At 44.3% G+C, this 23764-nt stretch overlaps 1 protein-coding gene across 2 annotated transcripts; it reads right to left on the reverse strand.

Annotated features, from left to right (window-relative positions):
- Positions 1 to 355: 355 nt before the first annotated feature.
- On the reverse strand, positions 356 to 22470 carry LOC103633565 (E3 ubiquitin-protein ligase SHPRH). 2 transcript variants are annotated; one of them, XM_008655251.4, is made up of 19 exons: positions 21390 to 22470; positions 20950 to 21144; positions 20668 to 20729; positions 20073 to 20562; positions 19247 to 19447; positions 17557 to 17812; positions 16601 to 16844; positions 5770 to 5930; positions 5072 to 5668; positions 4737 to 4903; positions 4384 to 4597; positions 4109 to 4300; positions 3711 to 3827; positions 3402 to 3647; positions 2963 to 3167; positions 2211 to 2407; positions 1519 to 1670; positions 1107 to 1368; positions 356 to 1022 (listed from the first exon to the last, which is right to left on the reverse strand). In XM_008655251.4, the coding sequence occupies exons 1-19, from the start codon at positions 22187 to 22189 to the stop codon at positions 765 to 767; spliced, it is 5016 nt and encodes a 1671-aa protein (XP_008653473.2). In that variant the 5' UTR covers positions 22190 to 22470; the 3' UTR covers positions 356 to 764. The 2 variants fall into 2 exon arrangements, with proteins under 2 accessions (XP_008653473.2, XP_008653474.2); XM_008655252.4 differs by having other exon boundaries at positions 21949 to 22403.
- Between the last annotated feature and the right edge of the window lie 1294 nt (positions 22471 to 23764).

Below are 23764 nucleotides of genomic sequence, written 5' to 3' on the forward strand. Positions count from 1 at the left end.
AAAACTTCTTGTACATCTAGGCGCGCTGACTGGTCTTTTGCCCTCAGACATGCATGCATGACCGGACCGTGGCGCATGCGGGTGAGCCATGCCGCGCGTTGGGCAGTACCAGTACGTGGTGGTGGCGGCGGCCGGCGGTCATGGCCATGCTCTGCTCGTGGACCCGCACTCGGATGTCGTGCGCCGACGCCCGCCGTCGAGCCTGGCACAGCAGGGGCCCGGATGCAGAAGCTATCAGAAAGCCTTGCTGCATCTTCCTGACTGACCATCCGGCACATCTGCAGACAGCATAGGACAACCGACAATTTTCTTCCATAATGACTACTGGCTCTGCCACCACCAAGCATCTAAAAAATTGACCAAGCATCTAAAGAATGTATCATGCTGATGACCATGTATTAGTACACTTATACATGCCATAAGTTGGTGTAGCAGTGGCAGAGCTGAGAGCTGCTACATCAAAACTACAGGATGGGCCGTATAAACGAACTAAAACTAGAAGCTTATGTACAAGAGTCTAAAAGGCCTACAGGTACATAAAAAAAAAATCCTAAAGTTACAACGTAAATAGCCTGATTCTCATGATGGGGGTGCTTCATAACTAAGGAGCATCATTCTCCTACTGTCGTTACTGTGCTGCGAAGAGAAATTCTGATCAAGTAAAATTAGCACAACTGCCACAACGATGGATGGAGGTCCCTTGATTAGTCGCCTTCTTTCAGCAGCTAACCCAGCGGCAACAGATGGAGGCAAACTCCATTAACTTATTGCTCCATTAGTCGCCTTCTTTCAGCAGCTAACCCAGCGGCAACAGATGGAGGCAAACTCCTCAAGCTATCGCCGTAATTTTGATCTGCCTGTTCTAGGGGTTCATCAGGTCCTGCCATCGGGAATAGCGACTCCACATCCTTCAGCGTCAAAACAGGCTCATCTTTGAAGTTTTTGGATTTACGGTTTATAGTAGAGCAGACAGCTCTGCTCCTGTTCAATTTGTAGATGCTCTCTTCTATTGTTTTCTTCACCTGAAAGTAAATAATAATGCATTGAAAACCGTTTCCAAGAATATAATAGAAAGAAGAAAAAAAAGAAGAGAATGTATCACTTACTATAAAACGGTGAACAAATGTGCTTTTGTCTTGTCCAACTCTATGGATCCTGCTGATAGCTTGTGCCTCAGCAGCAGGATTTAGTAATGGCTCCACTAGAATAACATGCTGTGCCTCTAGTAGATTAAGACCGTTTGCTCCATGCTGTATAAGCATCAGAAGTACTTGAACAGGCTGCATTTTGCAGGCTGCCCTGTTCACTTTATCTACATTTATATTGCTCTCCTGACCCTTGAATTGGGAGAGTGCTGCCTGTGATTTTCTGAAAAGTAAGCAAACTTCCACAAAGTCATTTCACTGCTCAGAAGTCAGAACAATGAAGCTATATATTTAGCGGAAAGATCACAAAGAAACAGTTTGGCCAATCAATAAAATTTAAAGAACGAACATGACTCTATATATTTTATCGCACCTTCCTCCTTTCATCCGAACATATGAAATGTTGTTAGCAGCAAGGGAGTGCTCTAGTACGTCCAGTACATCATTCCAACTTGAGAAAACAAGAACTTTAGCTGTTCCATCAGTTGAAGTGATTCTCAAGATTCTTCTTGTGACAGCTTCAAACTTCATCAGAAAAGAGAAAAAAAAACATACACTGAACTTAACATATAATAACCAGGCAAACCAGTAGATGAGCTTGCTTAAGTAATAAGTATATGACCTATCTCTTCACTTCTGCAAATATTTAGCAGCAAGTGCATTATAGAAGTGTAGTTAAACAATAGCATTTTCAGGACAGTTGAGAATATAGTCATTCCATCTTACAGGTTTACATTATTAACTTCAACATACAATAACCAAACAAACCAGAAGTTGTGATACCTGCTTTAAGTATATGGCCTATGCTTTTTTCCTTTTGCAAACAGTTGGCAGCAATTGCATTAGTCTTATAGATAGTTGAATACTTATAATATTTTGAGGAATTTTTAGAACATAGTCCTTCCATCTTATGGGGTTACATCATTTATTATGTGCATGGACACATTGACACAAAGGTCTTATTTTCAAATGTGTATGCAAATTACAAGCCAAAATAAGCAGTAAGCACAGACTTCAAATGCAAAATAAATAGAACACCCAGAAGGTAAGGAGATTGGATTAAACCTTTGTTCCATATGAACCTTGGACAGAAATAGTGCTTTCAGCCAAATCTTCAATGCTCTTTTCATGTTTGTCCCAAGGTTTCTCAACTACAAAAGCAATGTTCTCAATATCTGTTCGCTGGCGGCATGTGGGGCACATAATCCATTGTTTACGCTTTCCGAATTGTGCTGCAGTTTGTTCTGTCATGTAAAGACAACCTGAGAGCAGTAAGAAGAAAAAATTAGTCAAGTTCAGAAATTCAAAATACATCACAAGAATACTTGAACAGACAAGTGGCATGATTATCCAATTGTATGTCCTGAAATTAGATCAGAATTGAACTTGACAGAATGGTAAGACAGCTAAAGTAAATTGCACAGAACATCAGCCAGACAGATATGTTATACTCCATCCATTCTAAATTATAGTTTACTTTAGTTTTGTCCTAAGTCAAACCTCTCTTAATTTTGACCAAGTTTACAGAAAGACACATCAGCATTACCATATCAACCTAGTTTTATTAAATTCTCCAAGAACTATGTCCTGGTATTGCATTTAGTTGAACTTGTAGATGTTAATATTTTTTCCTAAAATATTGGTCAAACTTAGGGAAATTTGAATTTAGCACAAAACTGAAGTGAACTATAATTTGGAATGGAGGGAGGAGTCTGCACCAGTCAACAGTAGTATCTATCTTATCTAGGAGTATTGTTTTTCTTCAGTTGGTGTAGCTTTGAACAAATTTTGAACACAAAACTTGCATGGATACTCACACTTGCAGCATACAAAATGACCACACTGGAAAACCATTTTCTGGTCAAAAACCTTCTCCTGGCATATCGGGCATGGTTCATTACGAAAATCAGAAACAGTTTGCCCTGTGGCTGAACATGAAGTAGCTGTATCAACAGCATCGCCTGCTTTAGCCAGTGATTCATCATGCTGGTTATGTGTTTTCTTGTTACATACCGCCAATCCCTAAAAGCACAGATGTGATCTAAGAAGTATAATAAGAAAAAGAAGCCATGCAAGAACAGAACTTTGTAGCTGAGGTATTATATTAAGATGATATTAACCCAAACAAATGATGAGTGAACCATATGGTGATAGTATCATAGTGCAATCTTCAGAAACAAAAATAAATAAATTATGTAAATTGTACACTAAAATGTGAAGTTTTATGGAAGAAGTTTACTTGAAGTTATCACACACCTTTAAGTACCGGAGTTGACCTCTTACACGGGCTAAAGATGAGAGTGACATGAATTTTTCACTTGTAAACTGAACATTATATGGTATGAGTTCCTCTCTAGTTACAATATTGGCAGCGCTAGGATCATCCTCTTTCTCTTTGAGCTGAAGTCTTGAGATGGACATCTTGATCTCATCATGAGCACGCAATAATTGTGTTTGAGCAATTGACAGAAACCTTGCTTGAGGAAATTCCTTGCGCATAGCCTAAATTATCATGTCATGGTTAGCAAGCTTGATTATGTCAAAAGAGGAGGAAACATTTTGTACCTCAAAAAGAAGTAAATGTTTTTTAGCCATTGTGGAATATTGCTTTCCCAATACTGTCTTTGAGTGATTCCAGATAACCCTTAATGCAGTCTCGGTTCTAGAAGGATGCCTATAGACCTGTAAACATCGGCAGTATTAAAAATATATATATAACAAATAGACAACGCATAAATGGATCAATATCCCTTTGAATGCCAGGTGAAGAAACTTTAAGTGATGATGGTCCTTGTAACACCTTTCACAGAACACAAAGGCAGATGGACTGATCAATGCAGATCATAGAAGACACATGGTAAAAGACAAGTAGAAGGTGTAATGTTATCCTTGAAAAAGGTGAGGAAAAACAAGTGACGACTATTGACTTATATTACATGCAGGAATGGAAGTATGTAACACACCTGTATGTTTTCTCGAGCTGACCTAGGGTTGTTATTGTCATAGTCAGGTTCAGGTCCCTCCTTGGATTTTCTATTACGGAAGAAGTGATTGAGCTCATATTTTCGCCTCAGTAGATCATGTGCTTCTTCTACTGAATCAATGACAGAACCATTGTTCGATTTCTTAACAAGAAACAGGCGTGATTCATACCTCTGAAAGAAACAGAGAGAATAATCAATACACGATGGATTTCATAGAGGCATAAATACATCAGGAAGCACTGGTGCATATTAACCTGAAAGAGTTCATCTAGCTCACACTGGATACATAGAGAACCAGTGCCATCATAGCAGTTTGGACAATATCGCTGGCCCTCAATGTCCTCATCCCTTGGGTTAGCCATTGTTTTGTCAACTTCCAGAAGTCTATCCATAAGATGTTGCCTCGAACTTTGTAGAGAATCAATATCAGCTTGAATTGCATATTTTAAGCCAGCAATACTTTTAACCCTGTGAAATAACAAAACAACCAAGTTAACCATCAACTATAGAAATAAATATTTTTAACATATATTTAATGATATGAATTCTTGAGAAAAGGAATCGCCATAGGTACCATGGAGAATATTAAAACAAGTTTGCTGCAGACCTGGAAGATATTCCCCATGAACCCAAACCAGTGGTGCTCTTACTAGAAGAATTATCAATCTTCTTGATCAGATCGTCAGCAGAAATGTTGTTCTCTTCAATGCAGTCCAAAGCATACAGCCACCAATTCATATACTCACTCTGTAGCTCTTTAGTGATATTCAAGACCTAAAGGTAGGCAGACACTCAGTATGAGGGAGAAAAGGAGAAGGCTTGGATCACATAAAACTTACCAAGGATTAAGATTACAATAACAACAGAAGATAAAAAAAAAGATAAATAAACTAAGATAGCTTGGCGCAGCTCAAATATAAGAGAGAAATGTAGTGACCTAACCTCTGTGAATGATGCATTAAAATCCTTCTGCGCTACTACCAGCCTTGAAGTAAAAGTTGACAGGTATTTTTCTGTGATTGTATTGCAAGTCTTCCTCAAGCAGTCATCAGCAAAACATTCAAATGATGAGTGGCACCCAGTGACATTCTCCACATCCACATCTCTAGTCATGCATGTTTGTCCAATAGTGTTTTTATCTTCAGATGTTTCTAGCCCATTAGCTGTCAAACTCAAAACACTGTTTTCACATATTTTATTTCGTTTTACACTAAGTACATTTGTCTCAACAGTATCTATTTCCTTTCTTTTTCGGCTGATTGCAACTTCAAAAGCCGGATTTTTTAATGGGCATTCTTGTAAATACTCAGAACTAATTCTAAGCAGTTCTGCAAGATTGTAGTTGATATGAAGATTCAACAGAGGGTCAACACGGAAATCATTAATATTTTCATGAGCCAATGCTAGTGCTTCTTTGTATAAAGAAATGGCTTCTTGGTTCCTTTGTTCAATAACAGCTAATCCAGCAAGACCATTCAGGGCAACTACAATTTTCCTGAGCTCTTCCTCTCCTTCAATTTTTGCTTTACCAATAAGAACCTGGATGCAAACGTATAACTGGCAACACTGAGCACATTATTTAAAAAATGCACTGCAGAAAATAGGTGGCAACCACGACTGAAACATAATCAGCTATTCACCTGTAAAATTTCATCCATTGACAAAGGGTTATGCTGCAGGGAGCAGAGACCAGAACTCCCCACTTGTGGGTGGCAACATGCCTGCCGAAGTTTCAGCAGTGGGACTAGGAGCTTGGCAATGTCGTCATTGGAGAGGTAAACATTTAGCAAAGCATTTGAATCTACAAATATGAGGTAGAAAGAGACTTTAGGTTTTTTGACAAAGGATAGAGTGGAAACTAATCGGACATTGCAACATGTTTAATTAAAAGAGATAACCCAGTGCTGAAAGCTCAAAGTGACAGGGAAATTTTAGGCAACATTACAGGAATATTTAACAGTCTTGCAAATTCACTATTCCCATAAATGCCTATGAAAATGGTATTATCCATATCCCACTCAAAATGGAATTCTGTCTATATTATATACTTTAAGAAATGTCCATCCCAACATTTTTTGGCTTGTTTTCTATGGAAAATGTAATACCCAAATTCTTGCTGAATAAAAGAAAGGGTTACAAAATTATATTTGGTGGCTGTTCTTGTTTAGCATAAATAAAACCATCAAGTTCAAATGATTAAATTAACTAATAAGTAATAAAATAAAGTAAATTAAAAATTATGCATCATGTTGGATTTTAGTTTATGTGTTGCATTTTATTGGAAATTGAGAATCAAACTCTATTTGCATTTGAAATTCATAAGTTGAAAACTCGGAAAAATAAATAAACAAAAGAAAAAAAATAAGAAACCTGCAAATTGGGCCATTTTCCCCTAAGCCGGTCCAACTCGGCATCCAGCATCGGCCCACTTCAACTACACATAGTCGCGCCAGCCCAACCCTCCACCGCGGCGCCAACACACGGGGTCCGCTAACCAGCCACACCGTGTGATCTCCGCACACCCCAGCGCTTGTGGGCTGTGGCATCCGGCTAACACGTGGGGCCCTTCGTCTAGAACCTTTTTTCCCCTCCGTGTCTGTAACAGAATCCGCGCGATCTCCGCGGCGACGATTGCGGATCCTTGGACACCGATCCCGGGTGTCGTGGCAATATAAGGTCGCCCTTACCCGAGCTCTTTTACCCTGACCGAGAGCCGAGTTTTCCCGTTACCGTGAGAGCAGGGTCGCCGCAGAGAGTCAGTCGCACGCAGCAGAGAAGAGGAGCTGCCTCCGCCGCCGACCGATGGTTGTGCTGCCGTAACAAGCCGAGTGAATCGCCGGGGAGCCTCGCAGGGTCTAGCTGAGGGTACTGTGGGAGTGCCGTGCAGAGCCGACGCCTAGGAGTCTGCAATTTTCCCTCGCCGAAGAGCGTGCAGACGGTGCAAAGTTGTCGTATCACGTGAACCGAACCACCACTAACTATTTTGAGGTGAGGTACCCTCCCCCGTGTCCACTATCGTCCCATGAGCATGTAGTGTCACCCGCGCTAAGGAATCGATCTTCCTACAGACGGGGATTGCTCGCCGAACCTCAAACACCGACGTCGGGCCACTGTTTGTCGTGGGCAAATTTGGGCACTGCACGATTCACGGTAAGCTTCTCTGTAGATTCACGTCGTCCCCGCACTATGTAGAACCTCTCGGGTTTGCTTTTGTGGCGCGGGAGTGATATCCTGACCCGGTGGATGGTGATATCCTGGACCAAGGCTTAATAGAACTAATAGTGTACTCATACCAACAAGGTGCATCTTCTTTTTCGGAAGCCTATCTCGAAAGAACCTCCAGGTCAAGTGTGCTTGGCTTGGAGCAATTTGGGATGGGTGATCGACCGGGAAGTTTTCTCGGGTGCGCATGAGTGAGGACAAAGTGCGCACAAAAGACCCGTGTTGGTCTGTGGGGACAATATATGATCCTAAAGAGCTGCCAGGAGTAAGTACCGCCGGTCCGGGAGTGGACGGGGTATTACAAGTGGTATCAGAGCCGACCCTCACGGTTTCACGGACGTGTGTGTGTTAGGGGTTCGGGTATACGGCGCATGGCGCATGTAGGCCCGGAGTGGTCACATGGCATGTCATATGACGAGACTAGACACACAGACGTGGCTAAGAGGGGAGGTTACTGGATTGGGGTTGACCGACGAGGACATCGATCTTCTAAGGGGGTGGATTGTGATATCCTGGTCCCGGTGGATGGCGATATCCTGGCCCAAGGCTTAATAGAATTAATAGTGTACTCATACCAACAAGGTGCATCTTTTTCAGAAGCCTATCTCGAAAGAACCTCCAGGTTAAGCGTGCTTGGCTTGGAGCAATTTGGGATGGGTGACCGACCGGAAAGTTTTCTCGGGTGCGCATGAGGATAAAGTGCGCATAAAAGACTCGTGTTGGTTTGTGGGGACAATATTGATCCTAGAGAGCTGCCAGGAATAAGTACCGTCGGTCCGGGAGTGGACGGGGTGTTACAGCGGGTGCGCCAGATGGCGTTTCTTCGGTGATGGCTCCGTCGTGGGAGCCATGGTCACCGTCGTCGCGGGTTGTCGGGGGGGATCCCTGGTCGTTGTCTCGTTGATCAAAGGTCGTGCAGCCAGGATTAAAGGAGGAGTGATCGGTTCAACAGATCGGATGGGAACCGTTGATTCGGTGTTGAACGGCTGAGATTACATCACGCATGTTTCAAATCTGAACCGTAGATCTTGTAGTGGGCGGCTGGGATGAAATGAGTGCGTACTGGTTCGGTTATTCAATCTGGGTCGTTCATCCACGATTGGTCGGCCAGGAGGTCTTTGCGTGTAATAGAACCGCGGTGAAATTGCAAACAAGTCCATGGAGAAAGTGATAATAAACCCACCATCCCTTTCACGTTTAAAGTAATTAAACTCATGTCCTTAATTTTAGCAGTTTAGTCCCCCGAACTTTATACAATGCAAGCCGACGTTCGTGGTTCCAGAAAAATTGTAAAATAAAATCAGGATCAATTTTTAGTGTGGAAAAATTATAAAAACCTTAGAAAAATCATATCTCCTTCGTTTTAACTCCGAATTTAGTGGTTATCGAGCCTACGATCTCGTAGCAACGCATAGAATAATATTATGCAGTTTGTTCTAATTTTGGTGTGATGTTAATTTTGTACCTATATTGTTTGTTTGTATTGTTGCGAGTAGACGAACAAGTGACCGAAGAACCTGAAGCACCGCAAGTTGAAGATTCTGAGCAGGAGCTCGCAAAAGGCAAGTTGTGCCATTGATCACTTCCTTTTCCTAATATTGTTCATGATAATCACCGTGGCATTATGCTTAGGTTAAATTGATGGGACCTAATAGGTTACCTAGTTTTGTTCACCCTACACCTTGGATACAAATGAATTATATGGTAGTCTTACTATTGCTCTACCTAGTTTTGTGATTAATACTATACATGAATTATGATCATGCTTTATCATTATTGCTGGATTACTTATTGTTCATGATAAGATTATTGTGTTAATTGAAACATGGAGCGACCACCCAAGAAAACAGTGCTACCACAAGGGTGGTATGGAGCGCCCTTGGCTGATTAATTAAGAAAGCTAGTGTGAGTTAATCATTTCCCAAAAGGGGCAAGCGGGGTGGAGAAGCTATCGATATAGGGAGGTTCTCGAGTCGATCTGTCTGTGATAACTTTTCGGTCGAGGGATTCCTATATCGTCCTCCAGCCCGAAATCCGTAGTGGATTCTCTCATACTAGTGGAACTTTAGAAATGCCTCGTAGTGAGCCCTTGCCTACTCACCTTGGTAGTGTTTAAGGGTTTGCTCAACCCAAGACAAATAAGGGATCACGACTTGTGGGTAAAGATGTGCAACCTCTGTAAAGTGTAAAACTAGTATATCAGTCGTGCTCACAGTCAAGAGCGGCTGGGACCCTCACATGTGTAACTTATGGAATTAAACTTAAACTTAATTTGTCATTTGCATTGCATTGTGGGACTTATTCATCATTGTGATCGATTATTTAATTGGATTGGTATCTACTTACATACACTTAGTAATTGCTAATAAAATTTTGACCAAACTTTTTTTTCTTGAATACGCAGGAGAGCTGCGTATTTTTGTATTAAGAAGAAGAATAAAATGGGGAGAAAAAAACCCCAGTACAAAGGTGTTACATTTGGCAAACCAAAACCAAAAAACACTCCCCAAACAACTAAGACACCTAAGACACCTCTTCTAAATGAAAGAAAAAGAGCGCTTTGGCTCCAGCCATACGCCAACCCATCAACTCCTCCCTTGCGGCTGCCAACACCACCGCAGCGCTAGGGTTACAGTTATCAAAAACACACCTATTTCTATGCTTCCACAAAGTCCATGCACCCAAAATGACAAGAGAATTGAATCCCTTGGATAAAGGCATGCCCACCCTGGCAGCACTATTCCTCCACCAGGTTTCAAAACAGACGTCATCATGGGAAGGGCAAAGCTCCTGGAAACCACCCGACCGCAGAAGGCTGAACCAAAACTGTTTTGCAAAACTGCACTGAACCAGCAAATGGTTGATAGTTTCTTCCATCTGGTCACATAAAGGGCAGGACTCTGGGTGATCCAGGCCACGCTTAGCAAGTCTGTCAGCCGTCCAACATCTATCGTGCTCCACAAGCCAGAGGAAGAATTTACACTTTCCTGGAGCCCAGGATTTCCAAATGCGTTCAGCAGGCTCAAAGCTAACAGAGCCAAGAAGCAAAGCCCTGTAAGCTGAACTAGCCGAGTATTCACCCGATTCACTAAACCTCCAGGTATGCACATCAGGAACATCCGGCTGCAGAACCATCCCCTCGAGTAAGTCACAAAGGTCCATGAGATTAGCAAGGGCTGTAACAGAAATAGCCCCTCTCAGATCAGCCAACCAATTGAGATCAGGCAAGGCATCCTTGACCAAGCGTCTAGAAGCAATACGCTTGGGCACCATACCGAAGACAGCAGGTGCCACCTCCTTAATACATTTGCCATTCAGCCAACGATCCTTCCAAAATAGAGTATCAGACCCATCTCCCAAATGAGTGATAACAGCCGCAGCCAACAAGCTTTGCACAATGTCGCAAGTTTGAATCTGGAAGTCCGACCATGGCTTAGTCCTATCAGATTTTTGTAGCCAAGGCCACCTAGCCCGCAGTGCCCAGCTCATGATCCGAAGATCACTAATACCCAGACCCCCCAGGTCCTTGGGTCTAGTGACTTTGGGCCAAGTCAGCAGACAATGGCCACCATTCACCTCCTTCCTCCCTCTCCACAGAAAGCCTCGTCGAAGCTTATCAATTGCTTTAAAAGCCCAAGAAGGGATGTCCAACGCCAGAGCAGCATAAATCATTCTTGATGTCATCACAAATTGAACATAAATGGCTCTACCAGCCTTTGTCATCAGATCAGCTTTCCACCCAGGTAACTGTGCTGCAGTTTTATCGACAATTGCTTGAATTTGACTTCTCTTAAGCTTTCCAAGAGAAAGCGGGAGGCCAAGGTACTGACAGGGAAATTCCGAAATGGAACATGGAAGGAGCTCCTGAACACAAGCAAGATCCGCCTCAGAACATCGGATAGGAAAAACATTACTCTTCTGAACGTTGGTCTTTAGACCGGACGCATCCCCAAAAATCCGAAGGATTTCCAGAATCAGATTTATGTCTGAAGGCACCGGCTTGAGGAAAACCACTGCATCATCCGCGTATAAAGAGAATCGGTGCTGCAAACTGTTCGTGGAAAGAGAGTGAAGCAGCCCTTCATCAGAGGCCCTCTGGATCAGCAAGTTGAGAGTGTCCATGACTAAGATGAACAACATTGGAGATAAAGGGTCCCCCTGCCGAAGACCCCGCTGGTGAGCAATGTAGTCCCCGGGAACACCATTTAATAAAATTCTCGTCGAAGAAGAGGCTAGCAGCCCACAAATGATGTCACGCCAGATCTGCCCAAAACCCAACTTCTGCAAGACTTCTAGCAAGAAAGCCCAAGATACCGAATCAAAAGCCTTAGAAATGTCGAGCTTGAAAAGAATGCGGGCTTGCCTTTGACGATGAAGAAACCTTGCAGTGTGCTGCACAAGCATGAAATTGTCTAAGATAAATCTTTTCTTAATGAACGCTGTTTGATTCGGAGAGACCATATCATTCAAATGCCGAGCCAATCTGTTGGCCATCATCTTTGTTACTAACTTTGCGAAACTGTGGACAAGGCTGATCGGACGAAAATCTTTCACTTGGGTTGCACCCTCAACCTTAGGCAGAAGAGTGATAAACGCTGAATTGAGCAGCCCCATGTTCCTAAATTTCCGAGCCCAAACACAAGAGATCGCTGCCATAACATCAGCTTTGATTGTTACCCAACAAACCTTGTAGAAACGGCCGGTGAAACCATCCGGGCCCGGAGCTTTATCCGACGGCATAGATTTTACAGTACCCCAAACTTCTTCCTCTGAGAAAGGCACATCTAGCTCATTGAGATTGAAAGAAGGCATCTCCAGGGCATCAAGATTAAGAGAATTTTCTCTCCCCAAAGCAGTCCCGAGCAAGGCATCATAGAAATGGAACAACTCATCAGCCTTATCCTCATGTGATGTCAAAATAAGCCCTTCACTTGTAGATAATGAGCCAATAAAATTCTTCTTCTTTCTTATTCTAGCCTGAGCATGGAACAGGGAAGTATGAGCGTCCCCTTCTTTCAACCAATTAATTCTGGACCGAAGACGGGCTATAGATCTCGACAAGGAGGAGAGCACCAAGATGTGCTTCTTAAGGGTACGCCTTAACCAATCCTCACTTGGAGATAGAGTTCTGCTGTCATGAGCCATCTCCAGTCTATGAAGGAGCTCCCGAGCCATTTCAAGCTGTAGTTTTAAATCCCCCACTTTATTATCACTCCAACGCTGCAAAGCCTTTGCCGTAGCCTGTAATTTCTTGGAAAGACTAACAAGAGGGCACTGGCCTGCGGGAATCGAACTCCATGCGTTAGCCACAACATCCTGGAAATCCTCCAATTTTACCCAGAAGGCCTGAAAATGGAAGCGCCCTTTCCTTTTATTAATATCACACAGGCCCAACAAGAGAGGGCAGTGATCCGAATCTTGAGTAGCAGCACTCTGGAGAAGGCAATCTGGAAATAAATCTTCCCAATCAGCAGTACAAAACATCCTGTCCAATCTGACTAAAGTAGGGCAGACATGCCCATTCGACCAAGTAAACCTGCGCCCAATCAGAGGAAGCTCCAGGAGGGCAAGATCGTCCTTCCACCTTCGAAATCTGCCCATCATAGCACGATCAACATTGGAATTACTCTTGTCTTCATCACACAGAATCATGTTAAAATCGCCAACAACCAGCCAGGGCCCAGAACAGTGGGTCCTAATCAACCTGAGGTCTTGTAAGAACTGAATTTTCTCATGATTCCCTTGAGGGGCATAGACACATGACAACCACCAAGATGACCCAGTCTCAAGGCTAAAATTCACCGAGACACAATGGTCATCAATCCTAGAGCCACATGAGCTGATATTATTCTTCCAAGCCACTAGAATCCCTCCACTAGCCCCAACTGAAGGTGTGAAAACAAAATTCTGAAACTCAGACCCAAGCAACCGGAATACAAACAAACGAGAGAAAACCGACATTTTTGTTTCCTGGAGGCAAACAACATCAGCCTTGACTGAGTCCACCAAACAACGAACAACATCCTGACGGGCCGAGCCATTAAGACCCCGCACGTTCCAGCACAATTTTTGACGGATCCATATGGAAAAACATTGAAAAACGACCATCAACACACACAGAGGCGATCAGGCCTGCACCACTGCACCCTGCAAGTCTTCTGGGACAGTCCAGTTGAAGAGAGCCGCAAGAGCTTTAACTTGCAGATCAGTCAGCCGCTCACCGAAAACCTTGGCATAGTTATCGAGAACCTCCAGGGACAGCAATTCAGATGGATCCCCACCAAGAAGGCCGAGCTCATTAGCAATCCTCCATTTTCCTTTCGAAACTTGTGCTGGGGCCATTACCTTTTCAACATCTGCTCCAGCCAAGCGCCTGCTCCGCCGAGGTAGAGCCCCCTCACAAGGTGCCCTGGGGCGACGCTGCCGCTTCTGCTTCTGCGGCCCACACAGGACCCGAGCGGCCGGCCTGGACACTCTAGCGATGAAATCAGCAGTGGTCGCAGACTGAGCAGCCGAGAGAGGGGATTGTGAAGCAGCAGCCCCTCTGCACTTCCTTCTGAAATATTTAATTGGGGAACACGGCCACCTCCTGAGCCCTGCCCCAACAGCCTTCATGGACGGCTTCAACACAGTCCCCACACGGGTAGCGATGGCAGGGCCACTCGAGGGGGAGGGGAAGGGGGATGAAAAAGCACTCAAAGTTTCCACCGCCAGAACAGAAGAGTCCACGTCAACATCAGTCATGGACAAGAAGACTTCACCACCCGGGCCATCGCAAGCACCTGGAATCTCCAAAGTCTCAGTGCCAGGCCCATGAACATTCTCCAGGGGCAGACTCAACCCAGCATCCATGCAGCCAATCACCGGCTCCACAACATCAGTATGCGTGTCCCCAGTAACCAAGGCAACGGAAGGCGCCGAGTCTTTCACGGACAATCCAGCCTCCACATGTCGAACAGAGACCGGGGCAACACCCAGCCTTTCACGGACGGGCCTTCGCGCTGCAATTGCTTCCCCGGACTCAGCATGCCCCATCTGAACTGAACTGTTGAGCCTGCGCCGACGAGGCCCGTTGTCCTGATCATCATCAAACGCCGGCGACGGAGGTGCAGCAGCGCTATGCACCGGCGGAGAGATCAGAGACACAAGGGCAGTCACTTGGTAAGCGAGCAATCTTCTCTCAAGAGCGGTAGAGCCAGGCGTCATCATCAACGGTTCCGGAACAAGGAGCTCCACCAAATTTGGAATGAGGTGAGGACGTCGGCACCATCCAAAAACCTTGAAGGAAGAGAAGTCGTGTCGATTCACCGTGTCAGGATGGAGCTCCACATCAGTGCAGTGATCCCTCAACAAATTCTGAGCAGTAGCCAAATCCCAAGCATGAATTGGAATCCCTTTGAACTCCACAAGAACAGGAGATGGAAAGGCCACCACCTCGGCATGGGCAAGTCTAGACCATCTCAGGAACTTGAAAGACCCAGAAAGAGAATTGAAAACAGCACCATTGTTGTACACCTGATTGGCCAACTCTTCCGAAATCAGGATTAAGACAAAATCTTCTGGGTACGAACGATGAACGGAGAAGGACGACGCATCCAGCCCGAAACCAGCAGCCACCTCATCAGCAAGAGTCTCAGCAGCCACCCTCGGTCTTGAACCAGTGACAACAACGAACAGAGCACACTGTCGCAACCGCAGTTCTTCTCTAGCAAGCGCATCCGCACGGTCCAAAATGCAGAGATGTGTGGCTTCCACCATATCAGGAACAACCGGTTGAGGGGCATGCACCCTGACCGGCTCTAGGGAAGAGGAACCGGGTGGAGGGGCAACTTCACTGGATTCCTCCAAAGGTGCAACGGGGGCGGTCTTAGGCCTTCGTCCCCGCGTACGATGGCGGCGTTTCTTCGTGCCACCCAAGGTAGGATCAGCCACACCGGGCCTCTGGATGGCCGGGATCGGCGAAGAGACCCTGCGCCACTCCATGGCGCGTTTAGGAGAGTCCAAAGGCTTGTGAACCAGCTTAGGGCCAAGACGATCCCACACCGAAACTGAAGATTTGATCACCTGCGCAGCACGAACCTTGCACTGAACTGCACGATGTCCGAACCCCCAACACTTGAAGCAGTGCACCGAACGTCGGCAGTCCGCCGCCCGATGAGAGGAGGCCAGACAGTTAAAACACCTACCCCGGAGATCCTCAGGGATCGATCGACGGGAAGGTGGCGAAGGGGGGAGTTGACGTCGACGAGGTTCGACCCTAACCCAGCCCTCCCGGTCAGGAACAGGCCTGCGCACCGTTCCAGGACGTTGCACCACCGCAAACTTCGGTCTGTGCGGAGGTCGAGGGAGGGACTGGCGGGCAGACGGCAGGGGCGGAGGGAGCAGCAGCACGTCCTTGAAAGTCCTCTGCGAGGCACCGCTTCCAACGGCACCAACGCCCAAGGCCGATGAGGACGGGCTGGTGAGGCAGGAAGACGCCCACCGCTGCGCCTTGGAACGCCCAGCGGGGGAGAACGGACAAGCCGCGGCGGGAGACAAAGTCGCCACACGGGAGGGGGAGGAGGAAGTGGTCGCCGGAGTCGGGGTGAGCGCCGGCGAGGGGCTAGGTGGTGCGGGGAGGGTGGGGCGGGCGCCGTTAATGGAGCGATGGGCGGGGGAGGCGGACGGGCATGCAGGGAAGGCGGGAGGGCGGGGAGCCGAACGGTCCGCCGAAATGACCGCCGAACGGTCCGCCGAAATGACCGCCATCGTGTTCCATTTTGACCAAACTTACTAAAAGCAATGCTCAGCCTTAACCATTATTCTTGGAAGCTTTACACTACACATGAGCCCCCACCGTAAGTGAGCTCATGCACATTATTCCCCACTCTTGTTGAGTGATGACCATATGAGAGCTTACCCTTGCTATAACCACACCAGGTGAAGAGCAGATACCACCAGAGGACTACTACGACGAGTTCAATGAGATCTAGGCGTTGTCTCCCAGTCCACTATGGCGTCGTGCAGATAGTTATCTAAATTCGAGCATTTTATTATCAGTTATTTTGTAAGACATTCTCGTTATGTAATAAAGATTATGACATTCGTCTCTATACATCGAGTCGTTGTATGTGTGAATATTATTCTAGCGCACATATGAGATGCATCTGGATTTGCCTTTAAATCCAGGTATGACAGAAAAGCATGAAAACACTGACCCTGAAGAATTAATGTGGAAACAAAAAATGGTTCATCTGGAGGGAAAAGTACCAGAAATTGATTCTCTTCTATTGGTGTCATTTCTCAAACTTCTAATAATTTGATGTGCATGGTCCATGCAGGTGGCATGTTGCTTCTTATAGAAATACTCTTCAATGGAAGAAAAGATGAGCCATGAAAAACACTCTTCTTGTGGAGGCAGCTGCAGTTCAGCCGAGACATGAATTTTGGAGGAACGCCACATGATTTCCCTAAAGAAATTGTGTGCATAATTCATTGCTACTTTGTTCCCCCTCTGCGGTTCAATTCAATGAGACAAAACAAAATTGTTACTCAGACCAATTATCTCAATAAAAAATGCTATTAAATCAAAGCCTACCAAGTAGCAACCGACTGTGGCAACATTATTCATGATTTCATGTATTGCTATAAGGTTGTTTCCAGCAGCTTTCCCATCCTATCCCCTAACCTAAACTTCACACTGTAAACAGTGCAATCTACAATGCAAAACGGTTATGCGGCCATTGGCATGATCTGTCAGAGACGGCCTAAAAACAAAAGGGGGCAGACCCAGTGCCAGAGGCTCCCACGTAAGTGGAGCCTGGGGAAGGGTTAAACCAAGGCAGGTCTTTCCCCCGCAAGTGCAGAGAGGCTGCTCAAAACCTGTGACCTGGTGACTCAGTGAGACAGCTCTCACCACTACACTAGGTGCCTTTCGTTGCTATAAACACAAACCAGCACTAAAATTTTCATTGCACCATGAGATTCTCAGTCCTTTATAAGCTATGCTTGCCTATGTTTTCAGACTATATGGACCTAGATGGTAGGAACTAAGAACCAATGGGCCCACTGTAAGACTTGCACTACCAGACTTTGTGTACTTCACTAGATCCATCATTACCACCATGAAATGATGGTCACAGTTTATAAACAATAAAAAACATTACAGCATGACAATGACTTCCATTGTTAGTATGTGACAGATTCACTAGTAGCAGGCAACATACCTCATATGGATCTCTAATAATGTCCACCCACCATCTATATGTGTCAAATGGGTTTGTCCTAAGAAAACGTAGAAGCCCAAAGAGATCATCAAGCTTGCGTTGTATCGGGGTTCCTGTGATACACCAACGGTGTTGAGCATTTAGCCTCAATGCCATCTCAGTCACAGAAGTCCTGCCTGACTCTACCATCTGAGCTTCATCCAAACAAAGTCGCCACCAGTGGATCCTTGTCAGGACAGTTGGAATGACGGGATATCTAAAAGAGCGTAATGACAGTTCAGCAGATGGCCAGAGGTTCAGCAAAAAATAATTTAACTTATGAATAAATAGCATGTCTGGATAACAATGGGATTCTTACTGTAAGAACTCAATGAAGTACTTGGACCGAACAAGCTACTTCACTTCTATTTCAGGTATAGTCAGTGTACCATGATTCTAAGTGATGAATAAACTCGAGTTAGTTATCCTTTCAGTTTCAACAGATTTTTAGTACTCACCCAATGTCAGTTCAATAAATATTGTAATTCAAATGTGAAGCATGAACCCAACACAACAAAAAAAGGAAAGCACAAAGGTACAGTGCCACAAATCTCTGATTTGGTGCGGTATGTCAGCTTGTGTTTGACTTTGCCAAGAAAAAAATGGATGTGACCCCTCAGTAGTAGGTTTAGCTCCATCATTAATTTTGCTTTAATTGAAGCAAGTTATTGTGCACATGCTAGCAAGAACATGTTATATAGCTATTTATACACAAAAACATAAGGACGAATCATGCAATTACCTTTGAGAGAAAACCACTAGATTGGTTAAGCGTATATGCTCCAGAGGAGACCGCGTGATGTATATTTATATGGGCAGAAAACTGCCAACAAGTTAGAGTCTAACATAGTTACAATAGTGGTTACCGATTAGGACTCTATATCTAATCTCGTTCGGTTACAACTCTATCTATAATTAGAATACATCTCTATCTGTACAGAACAAGGTGTGCAGGCCTGAATAATTAAACCTTTTGTATTCTAACAACCTTTTCCTAAAATTTAGGGAGGAGATCTTCCTAGGGTTATATTTTCCAAATAACAACAATAGTTTGGAACAGTTTCAGTTCATTGATACCCTTGCAAGGCAGCAGCAAGTATATGGGTCATACAACTCTGCTACTTAAAAAACTCGGCCAGGGAGGGAAAGACCGCCCTCCCGGTGGTATTATATTTAGAAGAGACCGAAACATAGTCCCAGACTCCCGACCCAGAAAACCCCTGAACCCTGCCTCCCCCCTCCATCACTAACGGGCCAAGTCAAGTGCCCACTCTGCAACGGCCCAGCCGGAAGCGGGCGGGGCACAGCGAGGGATTTTTTTAACCAAGCCCGAAATTCACCCCCGAGGGCGATCGAACCCGGGACCTAGAGGTGCTACTCGAAAGCCTTAACCATTACGCTAGATGCCCTTTCGCTATAATTCTGCTACTTACAGCTATTGTTTATAATTAGCTTTCCTTGTCAAATAGCAACACTGAAAACCCCCAACCCCCCTGCATTCGCCAACATGGAAAAAATCCATGACTTCGTGGTTCTGAGGAAATATATGTTTCCTATAGTTTATGGAGGGTTTGAATTTTGAAATACTAGAATCAGTCTAACCTATCATGTTAACCTTCGTTGTGAAAAGTGAAAACTAAACATGACTTGCCTCTTTTGAAATCTCAAGAAACGGCGATCGCCATCATGACGATCAAAATCATGTGATAGATCTTCTTTCAAGACATCATATGTTGTCAAGACAACATCAGCAGTAATTATTTCAGTCATATCATTTTTTTGGATGGTAGAAGGATCCAAGTTCCTTGCACCTTCATAAATGCAAACTTTCAGAGATCCTGGCCTTGTGTGTCTAGAGTAAAGAAAAACAGCCATCAGCACTATCATTTTATGAATATAACTGTAGCTGTACCATATCAAGAGGAGAAAAATTAAAATGAATAAAAGTGGATAAGGCACTTGGAAGCTTCATTCTTGGTATAGACTCCACTAGAGTAGACATGTCTTTTCTCAAAATCTTCCCATCATGGGCACCCTTAAGGCCTTAATAAAGATCCATCAAAAGGATTTTTAACATAAAGTTGCAACTTCTACAGTACTCAAAGTAGAAGTGGTCAAGAGATTGAGTGTTACGTGGCTGAAACAATGAGAGCAGAATAACAACCTTACATTCTAAACAAAAGACAGAGATTTCAAAACTGAGAGCAACAGCGGACAATGTTCACCCAAATGTTAAATGCTAAACAGTTGCAGCCATTCAAACGCTGATTAAACAAACATGTCTGTCCACCATGTAGCACATGAATGGTGCTTAAATGGTTAAACAGCATTTAGACGAAGCAGACCATGGTGTTACACAGTATGTCTCAAGCTCTCGATATAGTGAAGTGTAGCTTGGAAAAGTTGAAAAATGTTGATTCTGATATTCAGAAATTATGTGCAAAATTGTAAAATTAGCATTTGGATAGAGGTCATACCGGGTAATTTCAGAGTGCCATTGTGCCAATATTGGTGCGGGACATACTATCAATGTAGCATGGCTGAGTATATTAGTTTGAGTTGCTTCAATAAGCTCCAAGCACAGTGCACAAATGTATTTGTCTTCTGTCTCAACAATAGAACACCTGGGTTTCTTTTTCCTTCTAAATCCAGACTTCATGGTGCTTTTTTTGTTTGTTGATACTACATCTTCAGTGGTATCAGCAAAAAGTATATTCCTCTTGGGTGAGTAACCAACACAATCAGCATGTTGCCAAGCATCACAAATGTCACATTGGACCCATAGACCCGTGTATGCAGAACTTTCACTCGCAGCACCACAGATGCACTCAACCCTTTCTACTTTCTGCCTCTTAATTTGATCCATTTCGGTTTTGTTCTGGAAGACAGAAAAGTCTAATGAAATTGGTCTACGATGAGCAAAAATGCACGCTAAAAGCTCGACAGTTTTCCCCAAGCCCATTTCATCTGTATCAATTGAACACAGGAGTGGCAACGGTAACTACCCACAATAGTAAGAACCATAAAGGCAGTATAACAATTAAACAGTGAACACAATTGTTGTCAACTTACCAGCCAAAATGCCCCCAGAGATGTAAGGTGGAGAAGGCTCTGGTTGCGATGAAATATTTCCGCTGCGTAGTAAGTTAGTAACAGATATGTGAATATCAGAGGCATTCACGAGAACAAAAAAAGAAAGAAATCAAGACTGTCGGAAACATTATGTGCATGGAAACAGGTTGTTCAAATAGTACAACAATATGCAATGAACTTCAGAAATTCAAGCATACTTAACCAAACAAGCTACAGGCATATCAACCATATTTGGTTAGTGTTTACGCGCTTCAGACTTACTTGAACGGATTGTAGAACATCCTGGAATTCTTGTGAACAAAATCAAAAGGAACACAATATGGTGCAGAATTAGCGTATTCTTGATGGAGCGTATTTCCGTTTTCACGTTGAACCATCCAATGCGCTGCGCGAAGTTGATATGGTCTGAGCTGAGGAATTAAATCAGGAAGGTCCCTTTCCAACTGTCCTGCATTACTAACAACAGGAATAAAAGATAAGTATCATAAAATTGCCAGAAAGTAAAGAAGTATGATACAACCTAAGAATCGTAACGATGCTTTGGATAACTCACATCATAGATTCTGATCACACAAGAACATATTGTATATCATAATAATGGCAGCAAGTAGTTGTCTGTAAGTTTAAATGCTTTCATTTCATATTCATGTTAAAGCACATGATTATGAGGTTAGAGTGATAGTAATATGTAAGATACTCACGCCGAAGGCTTAATGGCCTCATAAAAAGCAGCAAGATCAAACTGTGAATCACTCTTAGGTACCAAATCAGCATTACCACCATCATCCATTGGCACACCAAGGTTATCCAACCCATATATCGCAGCTGATGTCGTGACCTCAGGACGCAGCCAAGCAATCACATTCATCAAACTCTTCCTCCATGGATGTCTAGCCACCTCCAGCAGCGAACCGCACGCACTGAAAGCCTGTTCCATCACCTCCACTCTAACCCTAAACGACTCAACTCTCACCTCACCCATATGCTGAAATGCTCTGAACGATTGGACCCGGAGCGTGATGAATCTCAAGCTCACCAAATGGACGAGACCCGATACACCTTCATCAGGACCATCAAAACATCCTGAGACCACATATTCTGCGTGCTTCCCTTCACGGCCCCCGTGGACGACATACTCCAGGAGCACGCAATCCGACTCTACAACGGGCCACTGGCCCATCCTGAACCCCTCCTCCGGCGCGTCGCGCACCCGCAGACGCAACGAGAACGTCGACGCCCCGAATGCCTCCTCCAACGCACCTTCCCCATCCCCGTCGCCGTAGACGCTCACGTCGCGGAGGACCACCTCGGCGACGTCGCGGTGCTCGATGTCGGCGTGACCCCACGTGCTCCTATCCACCTCCACGCAGACGTCTCTCCTCGCCTCGCCCTTGGTCCTACGCTTCGTGCTGCCGCTAGGGCTCGGCGCACAGGGGTCGGCCTCAGCCGCCGCAAAGGCGGCGCCCGCAGCTCGAACCGGTCTCGATTTCTTCCTCCCCATATGTGATGATTCAGACGGTGTGGTGGACCATTCGGTGGGGCTTTGGACGCCGGCGCGGAATCGGGAGTGCAAGTTCTGAGAAACCTCGAACTTTGATAGGAGCGGAAGGATCACGAGATGGGACTATGGGAGCATCGAGCATAGGCTGGTGACGACGCGATGCGAGGGAGACTGGTGGCTTGTATCCTTGGAGGTTCAATATCCATTGAACACAACATTAGAGAAGCAAACCGGAGTCGGCCTGTTTGGAAGCATACTTTTAATAATAAAACAGTTTATATGCTTTTATGAAAAAAAAATAGCTGAAGATATTTATAACTCAGTTTTTAATAAATTAGTTTCTAGCACATTCTTCATCTGTTTTATAAAACAGTGGTAATAAACATAAATTCTATGAAACCAACAAGGACACGGTGTAATTAAACAAACAATAGCCGGTTTTAGATCGAAAAGATAAGCTTTTTAGGTTTTTAAGAAACTAAAAATCTAATTTCTATAAACTAAGACATAAACTGTATGTTTGGAACCACACTAGTTTTTATAAACCACTTTGTAAAAATCTGACTGTTTATAAACATACCCTAATACAAATTAAGGATAATAATATTTACTATTTAGGACAATGAGCTCCCTAATTTTATTCTTGAATTTTAAATAAATGATGTAACTATACTTAATCAATAATGCAGCTAACTCATTGATTTAAAAATGACATGCACCAAAAGCAAAAAAAACGTTTCTACCTGCTTCCGATCATTCTTGAGAAATGAGAAATATTGTATTTTACCGTTTTCAATTAGGATAAATATATATCGCTACTACTCTATAAGACCTAATATAAATTGTGCATCGTGTTTCTGCTACCGCCCCTCTCCCCCGCACCCCGACGTGGCCACTAGAGCCGCTGCAAGGAAAACACGCCATGTCTCGGTTCCCTCTCCGCCTGCCCCTCCCCCGCGACGCAATTTTCCCCCACCCCTGCTGCTCCACCACCTCGACTATCGTGTCTGTCTTCCAATTCCTCTCGTCCTCCGCCTCCTGTCGCCGAATCTATAACACATCTAGTGTTAAGCATGCTTATACATCTTATATGCGTCATGAAAGCATCATTAATCATTCATCACTTGCATCGAAATCTTGAATCGCTTACTGTTTGGTGTGAAGTGATTTGATGCTTGAATTAATAGAAAGCCTACGGTCTAGAATCTTAGATTATTAAGAAGTACTTGTGTGTAGCTAAACCAACGTGAAGAAGTTTAGATTTTATTTTGGTTAGTCTTTCAACATTTGATTTCATGTAATGATAACTTCTCAACTTGTATGTGACATGTGTGGTTTAGTAAAAAGTTTTGCTTGGTGTGTAAAGTATGTTACTTAGAACCAAAACCTAAGGAGTAACTAACTAACTTCATAAAACCAGTACCCTAACACGCGAGCGCCAATGGCAGTTCTAAATCGTGTTCGAGTCCCAGGGAACATCGGACTCATGGTTTATCGTGGAGAGAGAAGCAACGAGCCATCGAACCTGGTCGAACGAGGTCAACAACTATGAGTCGGAACTTGGGAGTATGAGGA

Source organism: Zea mays, chromosome 7, assembly GCF_902167145.1.
Source record: "Zea mays cultivar B73 chromosome 7, Zm-B73-REFERENCE-NAM-5.0, whole genome shotgun sequence".
Classification (NCBI taxonomy): Eukaryota; Viridiplantae; Streptophyta; class Magnoliopsida; order Poales; family Poaceae; genus Zea; species Zea mays.

What these genes read in the sequence shown, in the direction of transcription:
- LOC103633565 (XM_008655251.4), bottom strand. Translation starts at nt 22,189, where the DNA reads ATGGGGAGGAAGAAATCGAGACCGGTTCGAGCTGCGGGCGCCGCCTTT. An exon ending in CTCTGGGGGCATTTTGGCTG is followed by an intron (nt 20,563 to 20,667) that starts GTAAGTTGACAA and finishes CAATTGATACAG; the next exon opens with ATGAAATGGGCTTGGGGAAA. An exon ending in TTCTTGAGATTTCAAAAGAG is followed by an intron (nt 17,813 to 19,246) that starts GCAAGTCATGTT and finishes ACGCTCTTTTAG; the next exon opens with ATATCCCGTCATTCCAACTG.